This window comes from Lissotriton vulgaris, chromosome 5 (assembly GCF_964263255.1).
Source record: "Lissotriton vulgaris chromosome 5, aLisVul1.2, whole genome shotgun sequence".
NCBI lineage: Eukaryota > Metazoa > Chordata > Amphibia > Caudata > Salamandridae > Lissotriton > Lissotriton vulgaris.
In genome coordinates this window covers 1,883,806,982-1,883,828,185 of record NC_141693.1, presented here as the reverse complement: position 1 = coordinate 1,883,828,185, position 21,204 = coordinate 1,883,806,982, and the positions used below count along the sequence as shown (strand labels likewise).

The 21,204-nt window shown below is 46.9% G+C and overlaps 1 protein-coding gene across 2 annotated transcripts in view; it reads left to right on the top strand.

Annotated features, from left to right (window-relative positions):
- Positions 1–21,204, top strand: part of LOC147717620 (E3 ubiquitin-protein ligase TRIM39-like) — a 587,574-nt gene that overhangs the window by 102,085 nt on the left and 464,285 nt on the right. For both annotated transcript variants that reach the window (XM_086920536.1, XM_086920535.1), the window contains exon 2: positions 15,604–15,699. In XM_086920536.1, coding sequence (XP_086776662.1) covers positions 15,604–15,699 — 96 coding nt within the window. The remainder of the gene's footprint in view (positions 1–15,603; positions 15,700–21,204) is intronic.

The following is a 21,204-nucleotide window of genomic DNA, read 5'->3' as shown; positions in this document are numbered from 1 at the left end:
CTGGTGCCTGCTGTGTATTATTAAAAATGGCACCCGCGGGTCTTTGGCAGTAAATAGTTAGAACAAGATGGGGAATTGCTTGTGATTAATTCTGCAGACTGCCAGTCTTCTGTTTCGGAAGGAACGTTCATACAACGTATTAATCCAGCATTGGCACAGCAAGAGTGTCATGTGCAAGCAAGCTGAATTGGCCCTCCTGATTTTAGTTTGCATAGTAAAAGAGAGCCATAATAGTGATGGAGGGAGCCCCTGACGTTCCTCAGCTCTGGTGCTGAGTGCAGTGCGGCTCTGGTTATAGCGAAGCCCCTGTAGTTTAGCTTGCAGAATTTTTCTCCCTCTCGAAGAGCCCTTGTGCCTGCCCAGTCTGAGTCAACGGCGGAATCTGTAAGAGCATCTAGACCGTTTTCATATGATGAAAAGAAAATGTCAGCATCCTCCAGGCTACCCAGTTTCGTGGAGTGCTTGTCCATATTATTTGTTTTCTTTCTCTTGAACGGTTTAAGAACCATGTGCCTTTTATAGTGACCTGTAGAGGACCCGGTCAGTGGGCACACATGCTGACAACAAGGCGCCCAATACACACTGTGAGAGCAGGGTTGCCAAACTGTAGCTCCAAAGAAAATGGTTGATAGTGAGACCCATAGCAGCAGGCAGCTGGGTGACTCTGAAGGCGTTGGAAACAAGAGACACATTTTGAGTTTCTTAACCAAGGGTGCATGCACCAGCTGTCAGCACGCGACTCTTAAGTAGTGTCTGCTGAGACTGTTGTGACCAACAGCAAAATGGCTGACCAGCTGGCAGCTGGATCCCCAGGTAGGGCAGCATCGGAAAAGGTGGTGGTTGGGACCTGTGGCCGCGAGCACCGCCTCTATAGGCATGCGACCAGATGGTACTGTATTCTGAGGAGCAGTGGTAACTCACAGACCTGCTGACAGCGGGGGTAACAGGTTACCAGTACTAGAATCTGCAGGGACCGTGTTTGAGGCTTCTACCTATGGGTGCACCCCCTGCCACCCCCAGTAACGGGCACACCTGCTGCCAGCAAGGCCACCAGGTAGAACCTACCTGCGGAAACTGTGTCTGAGAGTGAGACATGTGACAGGGGGCCGCGAAGGTAGTGCCGTAGTCTGCGGAGACAGAGGATGTGGCCAGCTGCGGTGTGCCCGCCATCTGCACATGCGTCCCCCGGCCTCTGCTGTTGTTCCCGGCCTCTGCCCGCCTTGGCCTCCTAGCATGCCTTGTATTTTTGGAAACAAGTAAAAGTATCCCGCTAGGAATGCTTATTGCCCTAAAGAAACAGGGTGACAACAACCTCTTCAAAATGGATTGTTAATGCGTGGTTTAGGCAGGGTGCGAGCCCAGCCCAGCCTGACTACAACAATGTGTGAAAGCCTCAGCAGGCACCTTTAGACAATGCATCATTATAAAAGACTGTTGTTGGTGACTGTGAGAGTCTGTGACATTAAACTGGATGAATTCGATTCCATGGGTCCGCCGAGAAGCTGCGGTATCGTCTACGCCCTGAGTGTGCCATCATTAGAGGGAGTGTGCGAGGAGGGGGGGCCGAGGCTTCTGGGCTGTCACTTCACTGGCACTTTCACTTTTGTTTTCCCGCCCTCCGAGCAAAGGCGGACGGAAGGAACACTGGTGGTAGCTGACTCCACAGCCCCCGACCCCCATGGTCTCTTCTGGGGCTGTGTTGCTGCGGCTCGTGCCGCTCCTGCTGGCCTTTCTCGGCCCCGGTAAGTGACCTCGGACAGGGGGCCAGGTCCCCAGCTGCATGCGCGCAGGGTGGGGCCGCGTCTGCAGGTGTAGACCGCTGCAAGGGGTGGGGCTGGTGTCAGTGTGCGGGGGGGGGGAGCTCAGTGTATTATGCTGCCCCGTGAGCAATGGAGCCGTCAGGTCGGGAGGGGCTCTAGCTGCGGCAGTCTGTGGGGTTGGCGCCTTTGTATTATGCAGAGGGGGCTGTGGTTTTTCGGGGATCGCGACTTAATCTCTGATACCTCTAATGTTACTGGGGAGGGAGGGGGTTATGAGGGCAGGCGTTTGTGTGGAAGTATTGTGCGATGATACAAGTGGAAGTGTGGGGTTCAATCTGCGGACTCTGGGGAGTTGTGAGACGTCTTCGTATTGTGTCCAGATAGCATCATCATCCCACTCCACGTGAAATCCTGCTCTGTTTTGGATTCCGTTCCGTTCCGTGTTTTACAGCAGCATTCCAGCTGGTCAGCGGGAGCGGGAGGAGGAAGGAAGAGTACGCCAGCAACCCGCAGCCCTACTCCACAGACTTCGGAGGCTTTGCTGACTTCCAAAAAACTGACGAACAGCGGGACCTACCAAGGTGTGGTAGGCACGGTGGACAGGCAGGCTGGTGGGCGGGAGGCGCTGGCTTGCCGGTTTACCGTCACTCCCGAGACACGGAACCATCGAAGTCTCTGTGCCTTCTCCCGCTTGCTATGTCAGCCTGAAGCCCGAAGCTTCACTTGCTGCACAGCACCTGCTATCAGCGAGGTGAAAACTGCAGAAAATAAGGCGGAGACACCAGGACCGTGGGCTGCGGGCAGTGTGCGGTGCTGACCCCCTCCGGCTTCAACTGGCCTCAACTGCACCCGCCCGTGGTATTCGGCAGGGGGCGCGGTGGGATAGCCTAGAGCTGCACGGAGCACGGAGTGGCTGCTCAAGTAACGGGAGGCAACGGAGGATACCCCCAGATCCTGCCCTACACTGCCCTTCACTTGCCGGAGCTGAACTCTCCCAGTGTCTGCAGTGCCTGCAATCGGTAGGCTGCCATCGCGCTCCTGCCATCTCCTGCACCCAGGTACTGCCACCAGAGGGGAAAACACCAACCTGAGAACGGAGACCTCCCTAAGCACCCCCTGCCCTCCCAACTCATCCACACCTCTCCGCCACGCAGTGACACAGGAGTGAGAGGCTCGGGACTCGAGTCGAGTCAGGAGCTGCTTAAGGAAAAAAGAAAAAACCTAGAGTGGCTGAGGGGCCAAAATAAAAGGGGTGAAACTGCTGCACCGGCGGTGACAGCACACGCTGCAGCTGCAGCAGGGGGCCACTAACCTTCGCCAACTAACCCTCTCGAACTCTTGGGGAACCTCTCCTAAAACCCCTGTCAACCCCCATTAACACCTCTTTACTAATCCGAAAGCAGCCAAGAGAAGAGGGAAAAAGGAGAGGAAAAGAGAGGCAAAAGGAGACATAAGAAGATAACACAAGGAGACCTAAGGCATAAGGAGAGAAGGAGAGAAGGACACGAAATAGACAAAGGACAAAGGACTAGGGATAAAGAGAAGAGAAGAGAAAAAACGCGAAATGAGGTCTGGGAAGCCAAGGAACAACGTGGCTCCTACAAATCCCCCAAAAAGATTAAGAAAAGCTAAGAAGAATCTTAAGAGGGATCTAATGGATATGTGTAATGAAGGTACTGGAAATGGAAATGGAAAGGACAAGGGAACGAACGAATGTGAGGAAGGAGCATCCTCCCTGATATCCCCCCTGCTCACCAGCCCCGGAGGCTCTAAAGCCGGTGACCACACACATAACCCTACCAGCAAAAAACTGAGTTTTCAACCCAAAATTTATACAAAATTCACATTCATTAAAGATCCCAATTCAGTTCTCTACCTAAATAACGCCAGCACTAGCGACTTACCAACACCACTCCAACCAATCACAACAAACAGGTCAAATCCTGCAGAGCAGGGGCTAGAACAAGCGGCGAAGGAGGAAATGAACCTAGCGGATCCCAAAAAGAGGACGCACACCTTTGACGAGGGCGCATCCGCAATCAGCGGAGAAATGAACAATGGATCTCTGGGGGTCCTATCATCACAGGCATATGGCAAAAGACAGGAGTGGGTTGATTTAAATGCAGAAAAAACAGCAAAAGGCACAGCGCAAGACCAATCAAAAGAAATTATAACAGCATACCTAAGGGTGAACCCATCCCCCAACCTCCCACCAAACCTTCCATCAAAAGCAAGCCGGGAGATGTGCCCCATATCCCCCATAAGCATTATGAGACAAAATGAAACACAGAACGGCACTGAGGGGGCATACCATGAATGCCCAGCTCTAGCACCACAGTGGAGAACGCAAGGCATACCAAGAACCCCTGTGGGCTACGGTGGACCAGACAGGTCAACAAACCGGGTGCTCCGGGATCTCCCCTTGAAGGATGACACGCAGATGAGTGAAATCACGCAGAACACAGACCAAACAACACAAAAAGAAACATCAACCGGCAAATATGCAGTGACAATGCCAGCGGACACACAAGTAATGTCACCATCCGGGGATACGAGAGATTCAACAACAATGGCAGACTCTGTCGCAGTAGGGCAATCAACCACCACACTAACACAGGAAACAAGAGATCAGTGCCAGAGCTCATTCCAAGTTAATGACCAATCACACGAGGCTCTCAACAAACTTGAGCTGCAAAATGGCGGCACTGAGCATGGCCATGCTCTAATATCTACTGGAATAAAAATCCTGAGTCAATTAACTGCCCCCAACACACAACCCAGCACAGGATTTACAATACCCAGGACAAACGACCATGAAACCTCGTACCTCACCCCGGAGGAGTGGGAAGAACTGGTAGCATCCTACCCCGTGGAATCGAAGCAGGAACTGGCAGGTGAGTCCATCTGCGAAAATCCAGAGATGGTAAGACCAAACGCCAAGGAAGACATCTGGGCATCCCTCCTACACACAATGCAACTAACAGCAAACGCCATCCAATATCAGTCTGATAAGATGGACTTACAACTCTCTGTCCTTAATTCCCTGTCAATATTTGTTGCTAATATTGACGGTAAGTTAGCAGAGCTGAACGGCATGATAAAAAGGGTGCAAGGTGAGACACAATTAATAGGGCCGAACTGCTCTTGCATTGCAATAGTGGACAAATTGGTAACACTTCCAACAGCGCTGGACAATCTCCTCTCTGACATCAAGGTCGCAGTTAAAAACAACTATCCATGTAAGCACGTCGGGAGCAGACAAGAACCTGCCCTGTCTTCGCAAGCAGAACCACAATCTCTAAACCAGGAGAACCTAAAGATAACCTTAGACCCACCCCCGCCTAGGAGAAAATTAAATGATAAGATCACATCGGCCAATAACAAACAACAACCTGAAGGAGCTGAAACTCCCCCCACAGAGAGCATAGCGCACTCTGAAAAAACCCGCCAAAAAGATGGAGCATCAACCCCTCCCCAACAAGGAAAAGTGGGAAGAAAACAGAAAAGGAAGGGAAGAAATCAAAAGAAAACAACAGGGGTTATAGCATGGTGCAAGGGCACCTCCAATGAGAATCCAGCGGCAAACCCAATACAACCCAGCCCGATAGGAACTAGAGACACACAAGATAATGAGTGTACCAACACAGAAAACAAAAAGGGAACAGGGAAAAAAGTTGATACATACCCGTCAGTAGAGACAAGGCCTACCAATAGCCCCCCTACCGAAAGCGAGACAGCTACACCAAACTTGCCACTAGCATTGAAGAAGATCGGCAAAGAAGATACGCAAAAGGGGCCCAATCCACAAGTAGCCACTGACCCAACTGACATGGAAAACTCAGATAGAACCCAACTGTGCGAGCAAAGGCATACCAAAAATTCCCCTCAGATAATGGAAGTTAAACAATATCGAACAAGCAACCAGTGGGCCAAGACAACCAGGGTAATTACCACTAGACAAGAACTGAAGAAAAGCAGCAAAATGATAGACAAAAGCAATGCGGCAGGAACCGAGGAACCTCTGAACCGAGGGGAAGCCACAATCAATAACACCGGCAATATCCAGACATGCGATAGGGGGCAAGTCGGTACAACCATAGTACTGTTTCACCCAGAATATCGATCAAGAGGCCCAATGGATATCCTAAACAGGGGGAACATACTACGGCTACTGAAAACCATAGATAGCCTTAACACCATATCAACAACTGACTTGGAATCAGTAGAATTTTTGGAACCCCTGGAGTACCCCGGAGCAGAATCAACAAAAACTACATGGGTCACTACAGAATTCCCGGAGAGACTTTTAAAAGAAAAGGCAAAGTTCGACTCCTGGGGAATAAAACTACAGCCTTTTTACCAAACAAGATACCCAGATCCCCTACTGTATGATAGCCAACAAAGGGACAAGACAAAAGAACTGTACGACATTCAACAAAGGGAAAAAACAAAAGAACCATCCACCAAAAAAACAGTCCTAAGAGGAGCTCGAAGCAAAACCCCAGAGAACCTAGTGCTCAGAGACCAGCACGACAACAGAACAACGGTTAACGACAGTCTGCCCTCGCCTAACTGGAGCTGGCTCTCTAGGACCCTAAATGTGAAAGAGTCAAACCATTGACAAAGCAACACAAAACCAACAAACACAATCAGTACCCTAAGCTTATGCTCATGGAACATTAACGGCTTAGGAGATAAATTCTCAGATATGGGCCTAAACACCTACCTGAAAAAGTATACAATTATCTCCTTGCAAGAAATCTGGTCTGACTCTCCCCCAGCGCTGCCGGGATTCAATTTGAATTTCCTACCGTCATCCCAGAGCTCATTGTTTGGCCATAAGAAAGGTGGTCTGGCCACCTACAGCGCGCTATCAACGATAACAAAAGTAGTCCCATTAGTTTACAACTTAGCCGCCCCAAACGCAATACAAGCATTACGCTTGTCGCTCCGTGAGCAAGAAACAAAAGAGGATATCATTTTAATAAACCTCTATTTGCATCCCAGGGAGAAAAGGAAGGGAGCACAGCAGCTGAAGGAAGAACTCGTAAAACTGCTCAAAATCGAGAACACGAACAACATAATTGTCACAGGGGATTTCAACCTAAATATGCTCAGCCTATCGGCCCAGGAAAACATCGATGAGGAGGATCCGTTTGCCTGGGAGCAAAACCGTCAAGACTGTACTTCGGGAGGTAGAAGCACAAAAACAGCGAGGAGCCTGCTGGCCAAATTTGAAGAGCTGGGCCTCAGGGCACTTAACGGCAGATTCCCAGGTGACAGACCACAATCCGCAACATTCCACAGTACACTGGCAAGCTCTACAATTGATTTTACATTCCTCTCCCGCAGTTTGTACCACAGGGTAAAAGACTTTCAAATTTGCCCGATGGACTACAGCGACCATCTGCCCCAGGAAACAAAGATAGAAACATCGGAAATACCAAGTCCACCATGCGCCAGCAAACTGGGCTTGGACTTCACAATAAACGAAAGACGGGTAAAGTGCAAAACTAGCGACCCACAAAACCTCTTAGCGCAAGCTAAACAAGCTCTGGCGAAGGCACAATCCATATCTCCAAACCTAATTATACGCTGGGAGGTATTTACAAAAAAAATGAGAGACATAGCTGAAAGAAGTGGGCACACAAAGTCCGATGGCCAGGGCAGCACCGTGACACATAAGAGTCATTATGATTTCAGAAAGGACAGCAGGCTAAAAAGGCTGAAGACTCAGATCAACCACACACTGCGAAGAGTAAAAACAGACCCCACCGCCTGCCAAGCGCTGAGAAAGCTAAAAGGCAACCGCAGGAAAATAATATGGCAACTAAAAAAGGACGCAGATGAGTCCCTTTGGGGAAAACTCCTACATGATGCGAAAACCAACAACAGCGCACAGTTTTGGCAAACGATTAATAGTGTGATTAATGAGCAAAGCCAGGGGATTGACTCCAATGTGACGGAAGAGGCGTGGATAACTTATATCAGCACACACTTTAGTGACACCCAAGAACTGCCAAAAGAAAATAAAGAACACATGCTCCCACACAAAGAAACCCCCAGAAGTAACAGGGATTTACCAATCACAAAGCTACAAATAACCAACAGAATCTCGAAAGGGAGAACAGAGGGAGCCCCAGGCCCAAATGGCATACCACCGATCATATTTAAGCTAGAACCAGAATACTGGGCTATTGCCTTCAAACCTATGTTTGAAAAAATATGGCAGACCTCAATAATCCCACAATCATGGAGGGGGGCAATAATTTCACCAATATTTAAAAAAGGTGACAGAAGAGACCCTAGAAGTTACCGGTTAATAGCCTTACTGGACAACGAGGCAAAGTACTATGCAGGCCTCTTACTTCAGGAGCTGACATCGTGGGCGGAAGAAACATCAGCAATCCCATTCAACCAAACCGGCTTTAGGAAAAACATGGGAACGACTACAAATATTCTAGCCTTGTCACTTCTGATTGACTCAGCGCTAGAGGGAAAACAGCCCCTATACCTGTGCTACATCGATTATAGCTCGGCCTTTGATCGCGTAAATAGAAATCTGCTGTGGCAAAAACTAGAGAGAATGAAAATCCCTTCAACTCTGCTGAATCAACTAATCCTCCTACACAGTGACACGTGGGTCCAAGTCAAACTAGGAAATGGCGACTTTTTAACTAAGAAAATTCCAACCAGCACTGGAGTAAAGCAAGGATGCGTGCTAGCGCCAACTTTATTTAACCTTTTCATGGCCGAACTGTCAACTGTACTAAATGAAAACAACTCACACGCACCAAAATTAGGGGGCACTCAGCTGTCTAATCTATTTTATGCAGATGATCTGGTGCTAATCAGCCGGACCCCGATTGGCTTACAGCGGCTCCTTGACATTACCTCGCAATACTCCAAAACAAACAAACTCAGCATCAATTACAACAAAACAAAAGTCATGTGCCTTAACTCCCACAAAAAGACATCAACATTCAGCTGGTATTGGGACGCAATGAAATTGGAAGTTACAAACAAATACCGTTACCTGGGAGTGATTATAGATCATAGGGGGAGCTTCACACCACAGCGAGAGGCGATAAAAAAGAGAGGCCTAATGACAGCTGTTTCTCTAAGGAATCTGAAAAACAAGATCACTGGTCCAAACTTCACCCCACTACTAAAACTGATCCAAGCAAAACTGATACCATCCATTACATACGGAAGTGAAGCAATGAGAGGCAGGGATGCTGGAACATTAGAAGGAGTAATAACAAGAGCGTTGCGGATGTTGTTTGGCCTCCCGAAGTACACTTCCCCGGCGCAGATCCGACTCGAGTTTGGGTTGGTAAAGGAAGAGCTTGCACGCAAGGGAGCATACCTCAAAAGCTGGTATAAAATCAGTAGGGGAGAGGCAAACACCCTCAACGCACTCCTATGGAGAGACCTACAAAGAAAAGACCACAGCCCAGCAAGGCTTTTTCTGGAGGAGGCAATAACACAACTGGGGGCGCAACAACTGTGGGATCTGCAAGGGAATCTAGCAAGCTTCAAAAAAGCAGTAAATAACACTGTCAGGAAAGAATCTCTCCTAAAAGACAAAGCTTCACTAACGGAGCGAGCACACGGCTGGTTAACTATACAAACGTACAAAAAACTCACACCACAGACATACCTTTTGACCAGTTTTACCAAAAAAATAAAAGAGTCATTCCTAAAACACCGGCTAGGAGTATTGCCCTCAGCAGACCACATGGCCCCTTGGCTACGCCCACCAAAGCCAGCAAAATGCCGCCTGTGCGGGAACCACGAGGAAAATATTGTACACCTCATCACAATCTGTAAAGATCTGCAGCAAGACCACAGGAACCTGTTGAGACCCCTATTCAATAAAAAAGGAATCAGGTCATGTAGACAGGCATCCCTGGCCTGCTTCTCGGGCGATGATGTCCAATTGGCCTGCCGACTGGTAAAATACTTCAAAGCCGTAGAAACCAGAATTAATACAAGGAAAGAACAAACGGATAAAGACAGTGCCCCCTCCATACTCCTAGAAACAAAACATTAAGACTGCATAGAGTCATAACCGGCTAACGAAACTAAACAACCGCGGATCACTAGAAGTTACGAGCACACAGGGAAAAGGATGGGCTTACTTCCATAAGGAATGCGGACCTCAAATAGGCCCTTGAACGGGAAAGGAGGCAAGGACTGACAAAAGGAACCTTCTCCGAGCAAACGCAGAAGTTCCCAGTGGCAGACAAACACTTCCTTTTCTTTTTTTTTTTTTTAACAAATTTTAATCCAATTTTTACTATTATCAAAAATGAAGCTCTTGTCTCAAAAATGTTCTTAACTTTTTATTTCTGTCGGTTTTTGTAATGGTTTTTATTAACTGTACAATAAAGTTAAATTCAAATTCAAGTGTGAGACGTCTTCAGTGCTCTGGGAAGGAGACGAGTTTTTGTTTTTTTCTTAGTTTTTTTTTTTTGCAACTGAATGTAAATAACTTGATTGGCAAGCGCGTCGCCAGAGTTTATATATGAGGTACATAAAGTTACAGACGTGCAGTGCTCCTTGGATCACACAAATAAAGCCGCATTTCAAAAGCACTCTGTTAAAGCACACTTCCATTTCTCGTGTGCTTGTTACTGAAGCCATGGCGCCAGCGAGGTGCCACTTCTTTGCTTTCCTTAAAGTACAGTCCGTAAATCTTGCAGATAGCAAGCGCCAGCTGGACATGATTAACAATGAAACTGAAAGGTAAAGTTAATGAACGGCAACGGCTCACAGTCACAGTGGATGCTAGCGCGTGTTCACGCGCGCGCCCACATATCCAGTTCGGCCTGCAGCCTGCGTGTGCCCATCTCCTGTCTCCCTTGAGAGCCCTTGAGAGTCAGCGACAATAGGACTCGCTGGCGACAGAGCTTTGCGCTGCGTCGCCAGGTGCGAGACCTAAAAAGTATGCCTGCGACAGGCCTGGACATTAATTGATATTATAGTATTAGCCCCCCAGAACAGAGGGCCACTTCACTGCCTGAAATATTGACCGATAGATATGTAGTGGTGATAATTTCAATTCTGATGCATTTACTTTTGTCTTATCTACTGTGACATAATTGTAGATTTACTGTTATTTTCGCTGCCATGATAATACTTCAGAAATCAATATTATATTCACGATGCATCTGTACGTTTGTGTTTTAGCTGTGATATTGTGGTACAACTCCTTAGTTTGCCTGTAGACAATATACTAACTCTTTGCTCCTCAGAGAGGAGGATGCGGGAAAACGTGCAGAAGATAGATGTAGAGAAGTTTTATGCTTGGGCAATATGGGTAATTTCCCAGGAACGCACCTTCTAGACCCCCCTGTGGTAACATTAGCTTTCTATCTATTTGACCTCATGTCTGTTCTATTTCTCTACCTAAACCTCTTTACCTCTCTGCCTTCCTGCATCCCTCAAGCCAGTGTCATCCTAAGGATTTTTGGAATCCTGAGCAAGAACTATTTCAACTGATTTTGTGTATCCCTGATAAAGTTCTTATAAGTAATTTTGTTTGGTGCCATGTAGGCTTGAATTAACAGGAAATAGGTAGTAAATCCCAAATGTGTTCCCTTTAGGTGCCCCAATGTATATTTTGGACGGGGCCTCGAAAGTCTTTAGGATGACAGAAAAACCGGAACAGACGGGGAGGTCTTTCGTTCAGCCCTGCATACTGTGATCATGAAATGTTCAGAAGGGTCTGGGAGGGACAGGGTTTGCGTTAGCAACCATTAGTACGCGGACATCAGTCAGCATACCATTACTACGCAAGCGTTACAACGCATGCGATGTAACAACGCGTAGCCTTTAGTACGCAAGTTGTTACATCGCATGCGTAGTCGGTGAGGGGGCGTCCATTTTCAGGAAGAGGGTCGGCTGCGTGCGCAAGTTGGTGAGGGGCTGCGTGCCTGCCCTCGGGACTCGGAGGCAGGAAGGGGTAGAAGATTGTAACCAAGCGTGGAGGTGAAGAGAGGAATCACAAGGAGAGAGAGGTAAGAGGGGCAGTGCAGGGCCGTGTAGGGGCTGTGTAGGGTTGTGCAGGGTTGTGTACTTGTGCAGTGTAGTGTAGAGTAGTGTCGGGGTCGTGCAAGGTAGTGTACTTGTGTTTGTGTAGTGTAGAGTAGTGTTGGGGCGTGCAGGGTAGTGTTTAGGAGTAGGGACAGGACTGGGGTAGGGGCAGGGTCTTGAGGGTAGGGACAGGACTGGGTCTAGGGGCAGGGTCGTGCTGGGGGTAGTGTTTTAGGGTAGTGGTGTGGGGTTTGCGTAGGGTAGTGATTTAGAGTTTAGGGTAGTGTTGGGGGGTCGTGCTTGGTAGTGTTTTGGAGTAGGGACAGGACTGGGGCTAGGGAAAGTGTTGTGCAGGGGGTAGTGATTTAGGGTTTAAGGTAGTTTAGTGGTGGTTTAGTAGAGTAGGGTAGTGTACTTTTTGAGGGTTGGTTAGTGTTTTTAACTTTTGGATGTGTAGTGTAGTGTATTTGGATGTAGTGTTGTTATTTTTTACTAGGCAAGTTTTTAGTTTGTATACCATTACATTGAAAGTGTTAATGTATGCAAACTAAAAAACCTGTAGTAATGGCATGCAAACTAATTGCATGCAAAATAAGGAGTCATATTCCAGGGTTTGTTACAAAGTGACGGGAAGGGAGGGGCTTCAGCACAAATTACAATACAATGGGCAGATTTAGAAACAGCCGACCCGTAAAGATGCCATATAAGGCAAGCGAACACTGAAGTGGAGCGACCCAGAATCCAAAGCCAATGCAGCCCTGAGTCCTGTGTTTACCAGGGGAATTTAATGACCAGCCCATCGTCAAGACTCCACAGGCGCTGGCAATATATTTTTTAAATGAGTCAAGCGTTTCACTAATTTTACTTTGTTGTGACATCTGGGATTTTTAAAATAATTTTTCCACCATTTTAGAAAGTGTTGGAAGGTTGATATATTCCGGACCAGGTGGTCATTTGTGAACTATATCCATTGAGCCATGAAAAGAAAAACAACATCAGAATCCTGTGTGAATGAAGACCACACAGGGGCATGTTCTGGGACTATGTCCTTGGTGCTCACATACTATATTGAGACACATTTTGTGTTCTTATATAATGGCATTTAAGAGAAATGAGGCCAAAGGAATAGCATAGTTTAGTCAAGATCAAATAGTTTGCTAAACTAGAAGAATCAGTTCTATAGCATATGTCTGCTTGGTTTAAGGTCTGTCGGGTCCCTAAATGGCACATGTGTGTGAGTAGACTAGAAGTCTGGGCACTGTCTCCTCTAGTTAAAACATTCCATGTGTTTTGAGTTCCAGTCCAGTTTTCTTATCACATTTACAGCAGCTTTTTCCTGATTATTAGTAATGCTAATCTAGATAAGGAGCAAAAGAATACATAGTTTCCTTCTGATCTTTCTCTCTATTTTTTTCGCTTTCTAGCTGCACAGTACCAGATGGTTCTGTCCTTTTTAGGTTTCGGCTAGATATTGATTGCATTGTCTGTTCAAGACATGTTGAATATACTGTGTGGGCTTCAGCCCGCCCATAGGCTTCCCATTTGCTGGCTCCATCGTCCCTCTCCTATTATTTCTCCCCATTTGTCCATGGTATGCATGCGTCATGCCTCTTCCTGTGTTTTAGCCCTCCCTGAGAGCAGGGACCAATTGTTGTATCAATCCACTGGTCACATTTTAGCATCTGTTTTAAGAACAACTTTTTTCTTTGTTGAAAAGCAATTCACACGATCGGGCCTGTTTTCACTCACTTTGAGCTCTGCTCTGTTTGTGCAAACAGCCTGTAAATCTTGTTCTTATCTCGTCACATTTGCTGAGCATTCAAAGACCAAGACTGAGACCAAATGTCTGACACTGCTTTCAGAGGGGGCCTGTTCCATGCCCCCAGCCCCCATGCATGATAAAGACTCATTCATTGTGATGCCTGAGATGCAACAGCATGCGTGGATCAGACATACCACCCTTCCTTATCGCTGCTTGTTTTGTTAGCTTTATTCATATGTTCCCCCTGTGGGTTCCGTGTAATGCAACGATTCACCTATTTGGCCAAATCAACCTCTGTGCTTTGTTAAAGCAAAGCATGGGTCACAGGCAGTTCTCCTACCTGTGCATCCCTCTGCTCTTCAAGAACCTGGAAGAGCAGGTTATTCCGGGCAACAGCATCTTGTTACGATTTGGAAAAGAATTACTGCTTTGACAAAAAGAGAGCCCATGCAGGTAACCACATTTTTAAACACAGGGGTGGGAGCAGGAAGTTGGGTCTGTGTTCGTTCTGTTGCTGCAAGAATGTTGGCATGTGTTTGTTTGGAGGGTGGCTGTGATCAGTAACATCTGCGAAATCGGGCTACGCGCAGTAGTATGGCTCTGTAAGGCATCGAGAGCTGGGCAGGGCTACGCGTACCTGGTGCAAGCTGCCAAATGGACCTGTCAAGAAAATGCCATCTTCTCAAAATTTGGTCAGGTGGGCATTAAATGATAATAACAGTAATTCCACGTTTTATCTATAGTTTCCAATGTTAACTAATTAACTAACTACACATTTCATACACAAGTTTTTGGTAATTTTCGATATTGAAGGGCGAGCTACTAAAAGCTTGACCTAGAGGCCTGGCTCGGGCTCTGTTTGTAATATTCATAGACTCTCAAGGCGCAAATGAACCAAGCTTGCATGTGGTTTCTGCATGCCAGCACTCTTTAGGCTCACACGCCTAGAATTGTAGACAACATGTATACAATATGTAGAAGTAAAACAGGACATAGAAAAATGGTACCCATCTATCTTACTATCGTTGAACTGCTCAGTGTGAAAAAGAAAACATGTCATGAATCCCGGTTGACTTACTCATAAACTGTATGATAGGCAAATATTTAAATTTTATTGGGCATCCTTATTCGTATTCTATAATAAAATTCTTCACTACGTTTAGGCCATCTGACTTGCCTCTTAGTTCTCTAATACAGTTAATTGATGTCAGAGCGGGGGCAGGATGATAAATACGTTCTTGTTTAAAAATTATCACTTTTAATACATACGTCCTATATAATCCAAGGTTCTAAGGTGAAATGTTTCAGCCTGTTAAATAAATACACGTTTTCGCATTTTGATGAGACTTCATCATATTTTCACATGATGTTTGTTCTATGATTTATATGCCAAATATTTTCCAGACTTGGCTTGTTCAAGGGCTCCTTTTCCTCGTCTCTCCCTGTTCATTTGTTGGTTCGCCCACATCTGGTTTTAGATGGTTACGTAAAAGACCGACTGTCTTAAATGCCTGTACCCTCAGCATGTGTTGTACCTAAACTACTTATACCAGCAAGCTTGTATTTTAGCACCAAATGATTCTTTCATATCTTGGCTATCAAATTTTCTGAGTACAAATGTGTAACAATTCTGTATATGCCAAGTGCTTGTATATGATGTTTACATGGCTTGTGGGACACATTAAAGTACGCAGGCACACTTTCCAAGTCTCGTAGTCCACTGCTTATCCGTTTACACTTAGAGGATCTCTTCCTCCGTGTTTAGGCATGTTTTCTCATCTCGACATTGCTTTGTATATCAAAACTAATGCACTAACAACATTCCACACCACATATACTCCATTCCATAACTCCTAGCTAAAAGACATGAACATTGACAACGCCTATAGCTCTCGGATTGCCAAGATCTAATGACTTTGCCAATGCTTGTTTGAATAAGCGAGAAGAATATCAAGCGGCTGCTGGAATGACTGAATTTATATCTGGTATGGTCACTAATTTCAGCTTAATCACTAAAATCATGTACTTTTATATTCCCAGAAAACGCTGCAGAATAGCCTAGATAAAATGAAAACAGATCTAGAAGATTCGAGGAGATTAACATCAGAAGAAAATAAGAAAGAAACTGATTTGGAGGTAAGTGACACGGGGCCTCCTGAGGTTGGCAACTTTTTGTTGCCTCTTTAGGGTTGAAACACAAGGATCTATGTTTGACTTATTTATAACCCTGTACCTGATGACTGGCCTGAGCATGAGATCGGAGTTTATACAGAGAGCCTGACTGCTGCACAGGGACATCTGAATCCACCTGGGGCAGTAGGTGGACAATTCTACAGATACATAATACTGCTTTAGACAAGGTACATCTTCCTTTAGATTCCTCCACTCTTAAATCTATCCCAGTATGTCAGCCTAGATCCAAAATATTTTGCCACCACTGGCTGTCACACCAGGAAGTCAGTTTCTTTCTCCCATACGTTCTTTATTTCTTGACATTTTGTTATTTTTTCCTCTTTTATTTTTGCCTGCATTCAGGCCTTGTTTCATGTGTGAACACAACATTACAGTCCCCTTTCCACATGACCAATGTTTGTGGTGGATTAGGTCATATTACTAGAGGTACGCCACCGTTGTGGCCTTGCCCAGGAGAGCGAGATGTTAAACGTAAGAACTGTCTTTGTTTATCTGAAGAAACGCACAGGTGACCCACTGCCAGATTAGCTGTTTCTCTACTCTTTAGAGCATTAGCAAATGCCTAAATTCCAGTATGCATTGGTACCTCAGGTGATCCCTGTAGGAGAGGAGGGTCTGCTTCCTATGGTCACCCCCACTTTTTGCTGTGATTCTCTGGTTTTTCGACTTTAGTGTGGCTGTGGGCCTGCCAATCAGACCCACAGCCCAGCTGTTTTCTCTCTAAATGGATACCATGTACTTTAGGTACATATCTGATTGGGTATTGGGTCACCTTTGTGAGCCCCTGTATAGGGTACCATAGGTACCCAGGGCATAGGTGCATCCAAGGTCTACCAGGGGCTGCAGCATGTATTATGCCACCCCTGGCTGGCCATCCAAACTGACACCACAGGCTGATCACTCAGCTTGAGTAATGTGGTGTAATCACCCCTTACTTAGATATAGTATATCTATATCTACCTTATATATAGACCCATATGCACCTATAAGTCACTCATATGGTAGGCCTCGACAATCCTGGAGGCAGAGTGCTTGGTTTTATGTGAGAGGGTGCCCTAGCATGAGCTGAGCCCCTCTGCAGCTTTCAAAACCATCTCCTTATAGCTGTTCTATGCTATAGCCATACCATATACTTTTAAGTGCATTATATTGCTCGCAGTTAATGCTAACTTTGGTTTGGCTTTATCAAAACATGTTGTGTAAGGTGTCAAACACTTTGGAATACTACCCCCCGCCAATTCTGGCGGCGGGGGTAGCATTCCACACTTCTAGAGGGAAAAGACATGTATGTTCCTGTATTACCCAGTTAAAGTTTAACAGAGCCCCAGCATCACAAAATGGATGCTGCTGCCACAGACACTAGTCTGACCTCCTGCTGCTGGGGGAAACTCCAGCAAAGGAGGCCTGGACAATAGGTTTCCTGTTGAGGGAGGTGCTAGCACCTCCCCAGACAGACAGTAGTGTATTGGGGCAGGGTGGGTTGAATGAAAAGATGCTTTTCCAGACACTGCCTGGGGCACACAAGGTGTTCCATGCATAGCCTGGTTCAAACCTGTTGCTGGGGCACTCCAACCCCACTCTGGCACGAAACTGGACAAAGGGAAAGGGGTGTAACCACCCCCTTCCCAGGTCCACTCATAGGAGGGACCTAGCAGGTAATCCAGCCCCTAAAATCAGTATAAAGATAGGAGCTGTGTCCACAGACTTTAGATTATCCTGGAATTAAACTTTGAAACAGAACTCTTGGACCTTCGACGTTCTATACCGACTAGAAGACTGAAGACATCTCCCTTGTGGTCAAGGAGTTACCACCCTGTGCTAACAGGCACCACCAGTAACTTGCCTGTCTGCTTTGTCGACGCTCCTGCCAGAACCTGAAGACTCAGCAACACAGGAACTGGACTCTCAGACTTCTCTGACTCACATCCACAGCAAAGCTGAGACCCGTGGCGGACACGAGAGACGTGTGACCGGACACCCTGGACATCCTACATTTTGCTAACTGCTCGACTCCTGAGGTACCCTCGCAGTTGTGCATTGGGGTATGAGAAGCCCCAGACCCGAGCGTCATTTGCACCAAAGCTCAGCCCTCCACACTCCACGAGTGCCGCGTTGGGCCTGCTCTTGCATTTCAGCTCGACGCGTCTTCCCGGTTGCTAGCCCGCTGGCTAGTTAGCCCTCCGAAGACTTTCTTTTGAAACCAAACTGCTTTCCTGGTTGCTCCAGGCTCGCTCTCCAGACCTTGCTGGTCTGACTCGGAGCCAATCTTCACTTCCTGCGTGGATTGCGTTTGCCAGGGCTTGTTGGGTCCAATCCGGATACCGACACCGCAGTCAACTAGATCCTTCGTGGTACAGCTCGAATCCAGCTCCTGCTCATAGTCGATGCCTCCTGGTCCTCATGGCTACAGAGACAAGCTTCACCTCTTCACCTGAAATCACCAGACTTAGCCTGGTTCCTTCCTGGTTCCTTCCTGGTCAGTGGCTAGTGACCCAGTCTCTGTCCCCTCTGGTTTCAGGTTCTTCCCTTCTTCGATCCACCCTTGGATCCACCCGGACACTTTTCCTCTGGTCGCCTGCAGCACTTCTTTGCAGATCTCCATAGAAAACGAAGACGAAACCCGATACGACACTGTAGCACATTCCATCTTGCTACAGTGTCTGAACAAAGGTGGGGTGAGAGGGGCAGCGCTGAAATGGATATATTCATTTCTCACTGGCCGAGGCTTCCAAGTGAGGCAGGGTGACCACTACTCTGAGCGGATCTCTCTGGACCAGGGAGTGCCACAGGGTTCGTCCTTGAGTCCAACACTTTTTAACCTTTATGTTGCCCCGATCGCCACCTTGGTAGAGAGCTATGGCCTCCGAATGGTGTCGTATGCCGACGACACGCAGTTGGTTATCTCCCTGTCGCGTGCACCCGGTCGCTCGGCGGACATCTTCAGAGCTTGCATGCAAGATCTAGCAGCCTGGATGTCCGCCAACTGTCTCAAGCTCAACGGAGGCAAGACCGAGGTGCTGGTTGTGGGGGGCTGCCAATCAGCGTGGACGTCGGCATGGTGGCCATCTTGTCTTGGTCCAACACCCATCCCGTGCCAGAAAGCAAAAAACTTGGGCATCTGGTTTGATACTGACCCTACTTTCGGCCCTCAGATCAATCAGGTGGTCGGATCATGCTTTGGGACCCTCAAAAGTCTTAGGAAGACTTTGAAGTTTTTACCCATGAAAGCCCGACAAACCTTGGTGCATGCACTAGTTACATCAAAGATGGACTACAGCAATCTTCTCTACTTAGGGACTTTGGAGAAGAATTTTAGCTGCCTACAGGTCCTACAGAATGCCGCTGCCCGATTAGTGCTTAGACTACCCAGAAGAGCCGCATCCGCAGCTGCCCTCCGGTCGTTGCATTGGCTCCCGGTTAGAAGCAGGGTAGAATTCAAAGCACTATGCACGTGCCATCGGATCATCAATGGGAGGTCTCCTCTCCCTTTGCAAGGACTACTGACGTCTTATGAGCCGTTCCGCTCTTTGAGATCCTCCGGCTCAGGACTCCTGGTGGTTCCCAAGGTGTCTAGAGCGCGGATGGGTGGAAGATCTTTTAGGTTCCTTGCAGCCGCTAGATGGAACAAACTACCCATGGCATTGCGACTAGAACCATCAGAACTAATCTTTAGAGCCAAGCTTAAAACTGCACTATTCGCTCAGTAAGGTAAGCCGCTTCTGTAGATTCCAGTAAATATCTCTCCTTAGCGTGGGGACACGCCGTTGTGCGTCACCAAGCGCTTTACAAAACCCCCTAAATAGAAATAGAAATAGACACCTATGCACCCGGCTTCCCTGGGTGAGGTAACACAAGTACCCCGGTGCTCCCGTGGGTCTTGACTCTCGAAGTGTCCTAGTCTAAAGGGGTTTTACCGTAGTCCATCCGGAAGTGTCCTTAAACAGTAACTTTGTAACTTCTTCGTTCTCCATTATAAGTCAATGGTAACTCGCGACTGTGTTTAGACACTGTACGCGTCTCCCGTGGGTCTCCTACTTCCTAACCTTTGGTTGTTTAGTGTAGCCCCAGCGATTCCCTAGGCCCTAGGCCTATTCACTATTTCTGAAGTGGTTCTCATACAACTTACTTAGTATATGGTTTGTGAGGCCCCTAGCATAACTGTATTTGTGCAACTTATCGTATGCTAATTGAGTAACTTGTGATGTACTTCGATCTCTGACCTCATAAAGAATGCAGAGGTGTTGTGTTAGACATAAATACATATATATTTGATATATACCTTGTGTGGTGTCCTTTCATCTGGTATTCAAGGGATTATAATTGGTAAAACAGCTTGCTTCACATGCTCTCTGAAGTCTTAGCCTATGACTGCTGGTCCATGCTACCACTAGGATAGCTTGTCTATAAGGTTGACTTTACAACCACCATCAATAAGGGTTGTTTAGACTGGTGCAAGGTGCCCACTAGAATAGTGGACATCATATGCCAGGCTAACTTCTCACAATCCCCTGTAGACATTAATCCACTGCTGTGGCTACAAGTACAACAATGACCTCTAGATTTGTACCAATGAATCTGGTACAGATTAGGAGTTAAAGTCATTCCAATGCACAAGCCCTGGCTGGAACATCTCTGGTGCCAACCACTTTTCTTGCTCAAGGCACTGGTGGTTGCGGCGTCTTCTGTGCATGCAAGTTGAGCATTTTTTTATTTTAACTTTAAAAAGCATTCACGGGAACCTGTCAATATTTTTTAAATGGCCGTTGGCTTGACAATCATTTCTAAACTTGCCAGGCAGAGTGGTGTGTGCCTTGCAGACGTTAAGTCCTCCCCTAGGCTGACTCTGTCTACCAAAATTTGAATCCATCCCTTAGCCTTAAATATGGAAGTCAAATAACTTCAGTGGAGCAAGGCAGCAGGCTGCAGACGATGAGGGCTCCACGAGGTCGGATAGCTGTTGGACGTAACACTGCTAAATTTCCTACCCATGGAAGTCATCTTGCCGGTTGGATACTTTTGGTACCTTCTCGTGTTAAGATTTCTGTGTTCACTCTTGAGCACGTAATCACTTTTTTGGGGCTCAGCGCTTCAGAGAGTAAACGTCGAACATCAACAGCACTGTTTACATAACTCGTCACATGGAGCTCCAACTTCACAGCGTCCACCCACCTGGAAAGCCAGGAAAATGGGTGGTTCTCATACAACTTACTTAGTATATGGTTTGTGAGGCCCCTAGGGCATAACTGTATTTGTGCAACTTATCGTATGCTAATTGAGTAACTTGTGATGTACTTCGATCTCTGACCTCATAAAGAATGCAGAGGGGTTGTGTTAGAAATAAATACATATATATTTGATATATACCTTGTGTGGTGTCCTTTCATTTGGTATTCAAGGGATTATAATTGGTAAAACAGCTTGCTTCACAGGACAAGTCAGGACAAGTGA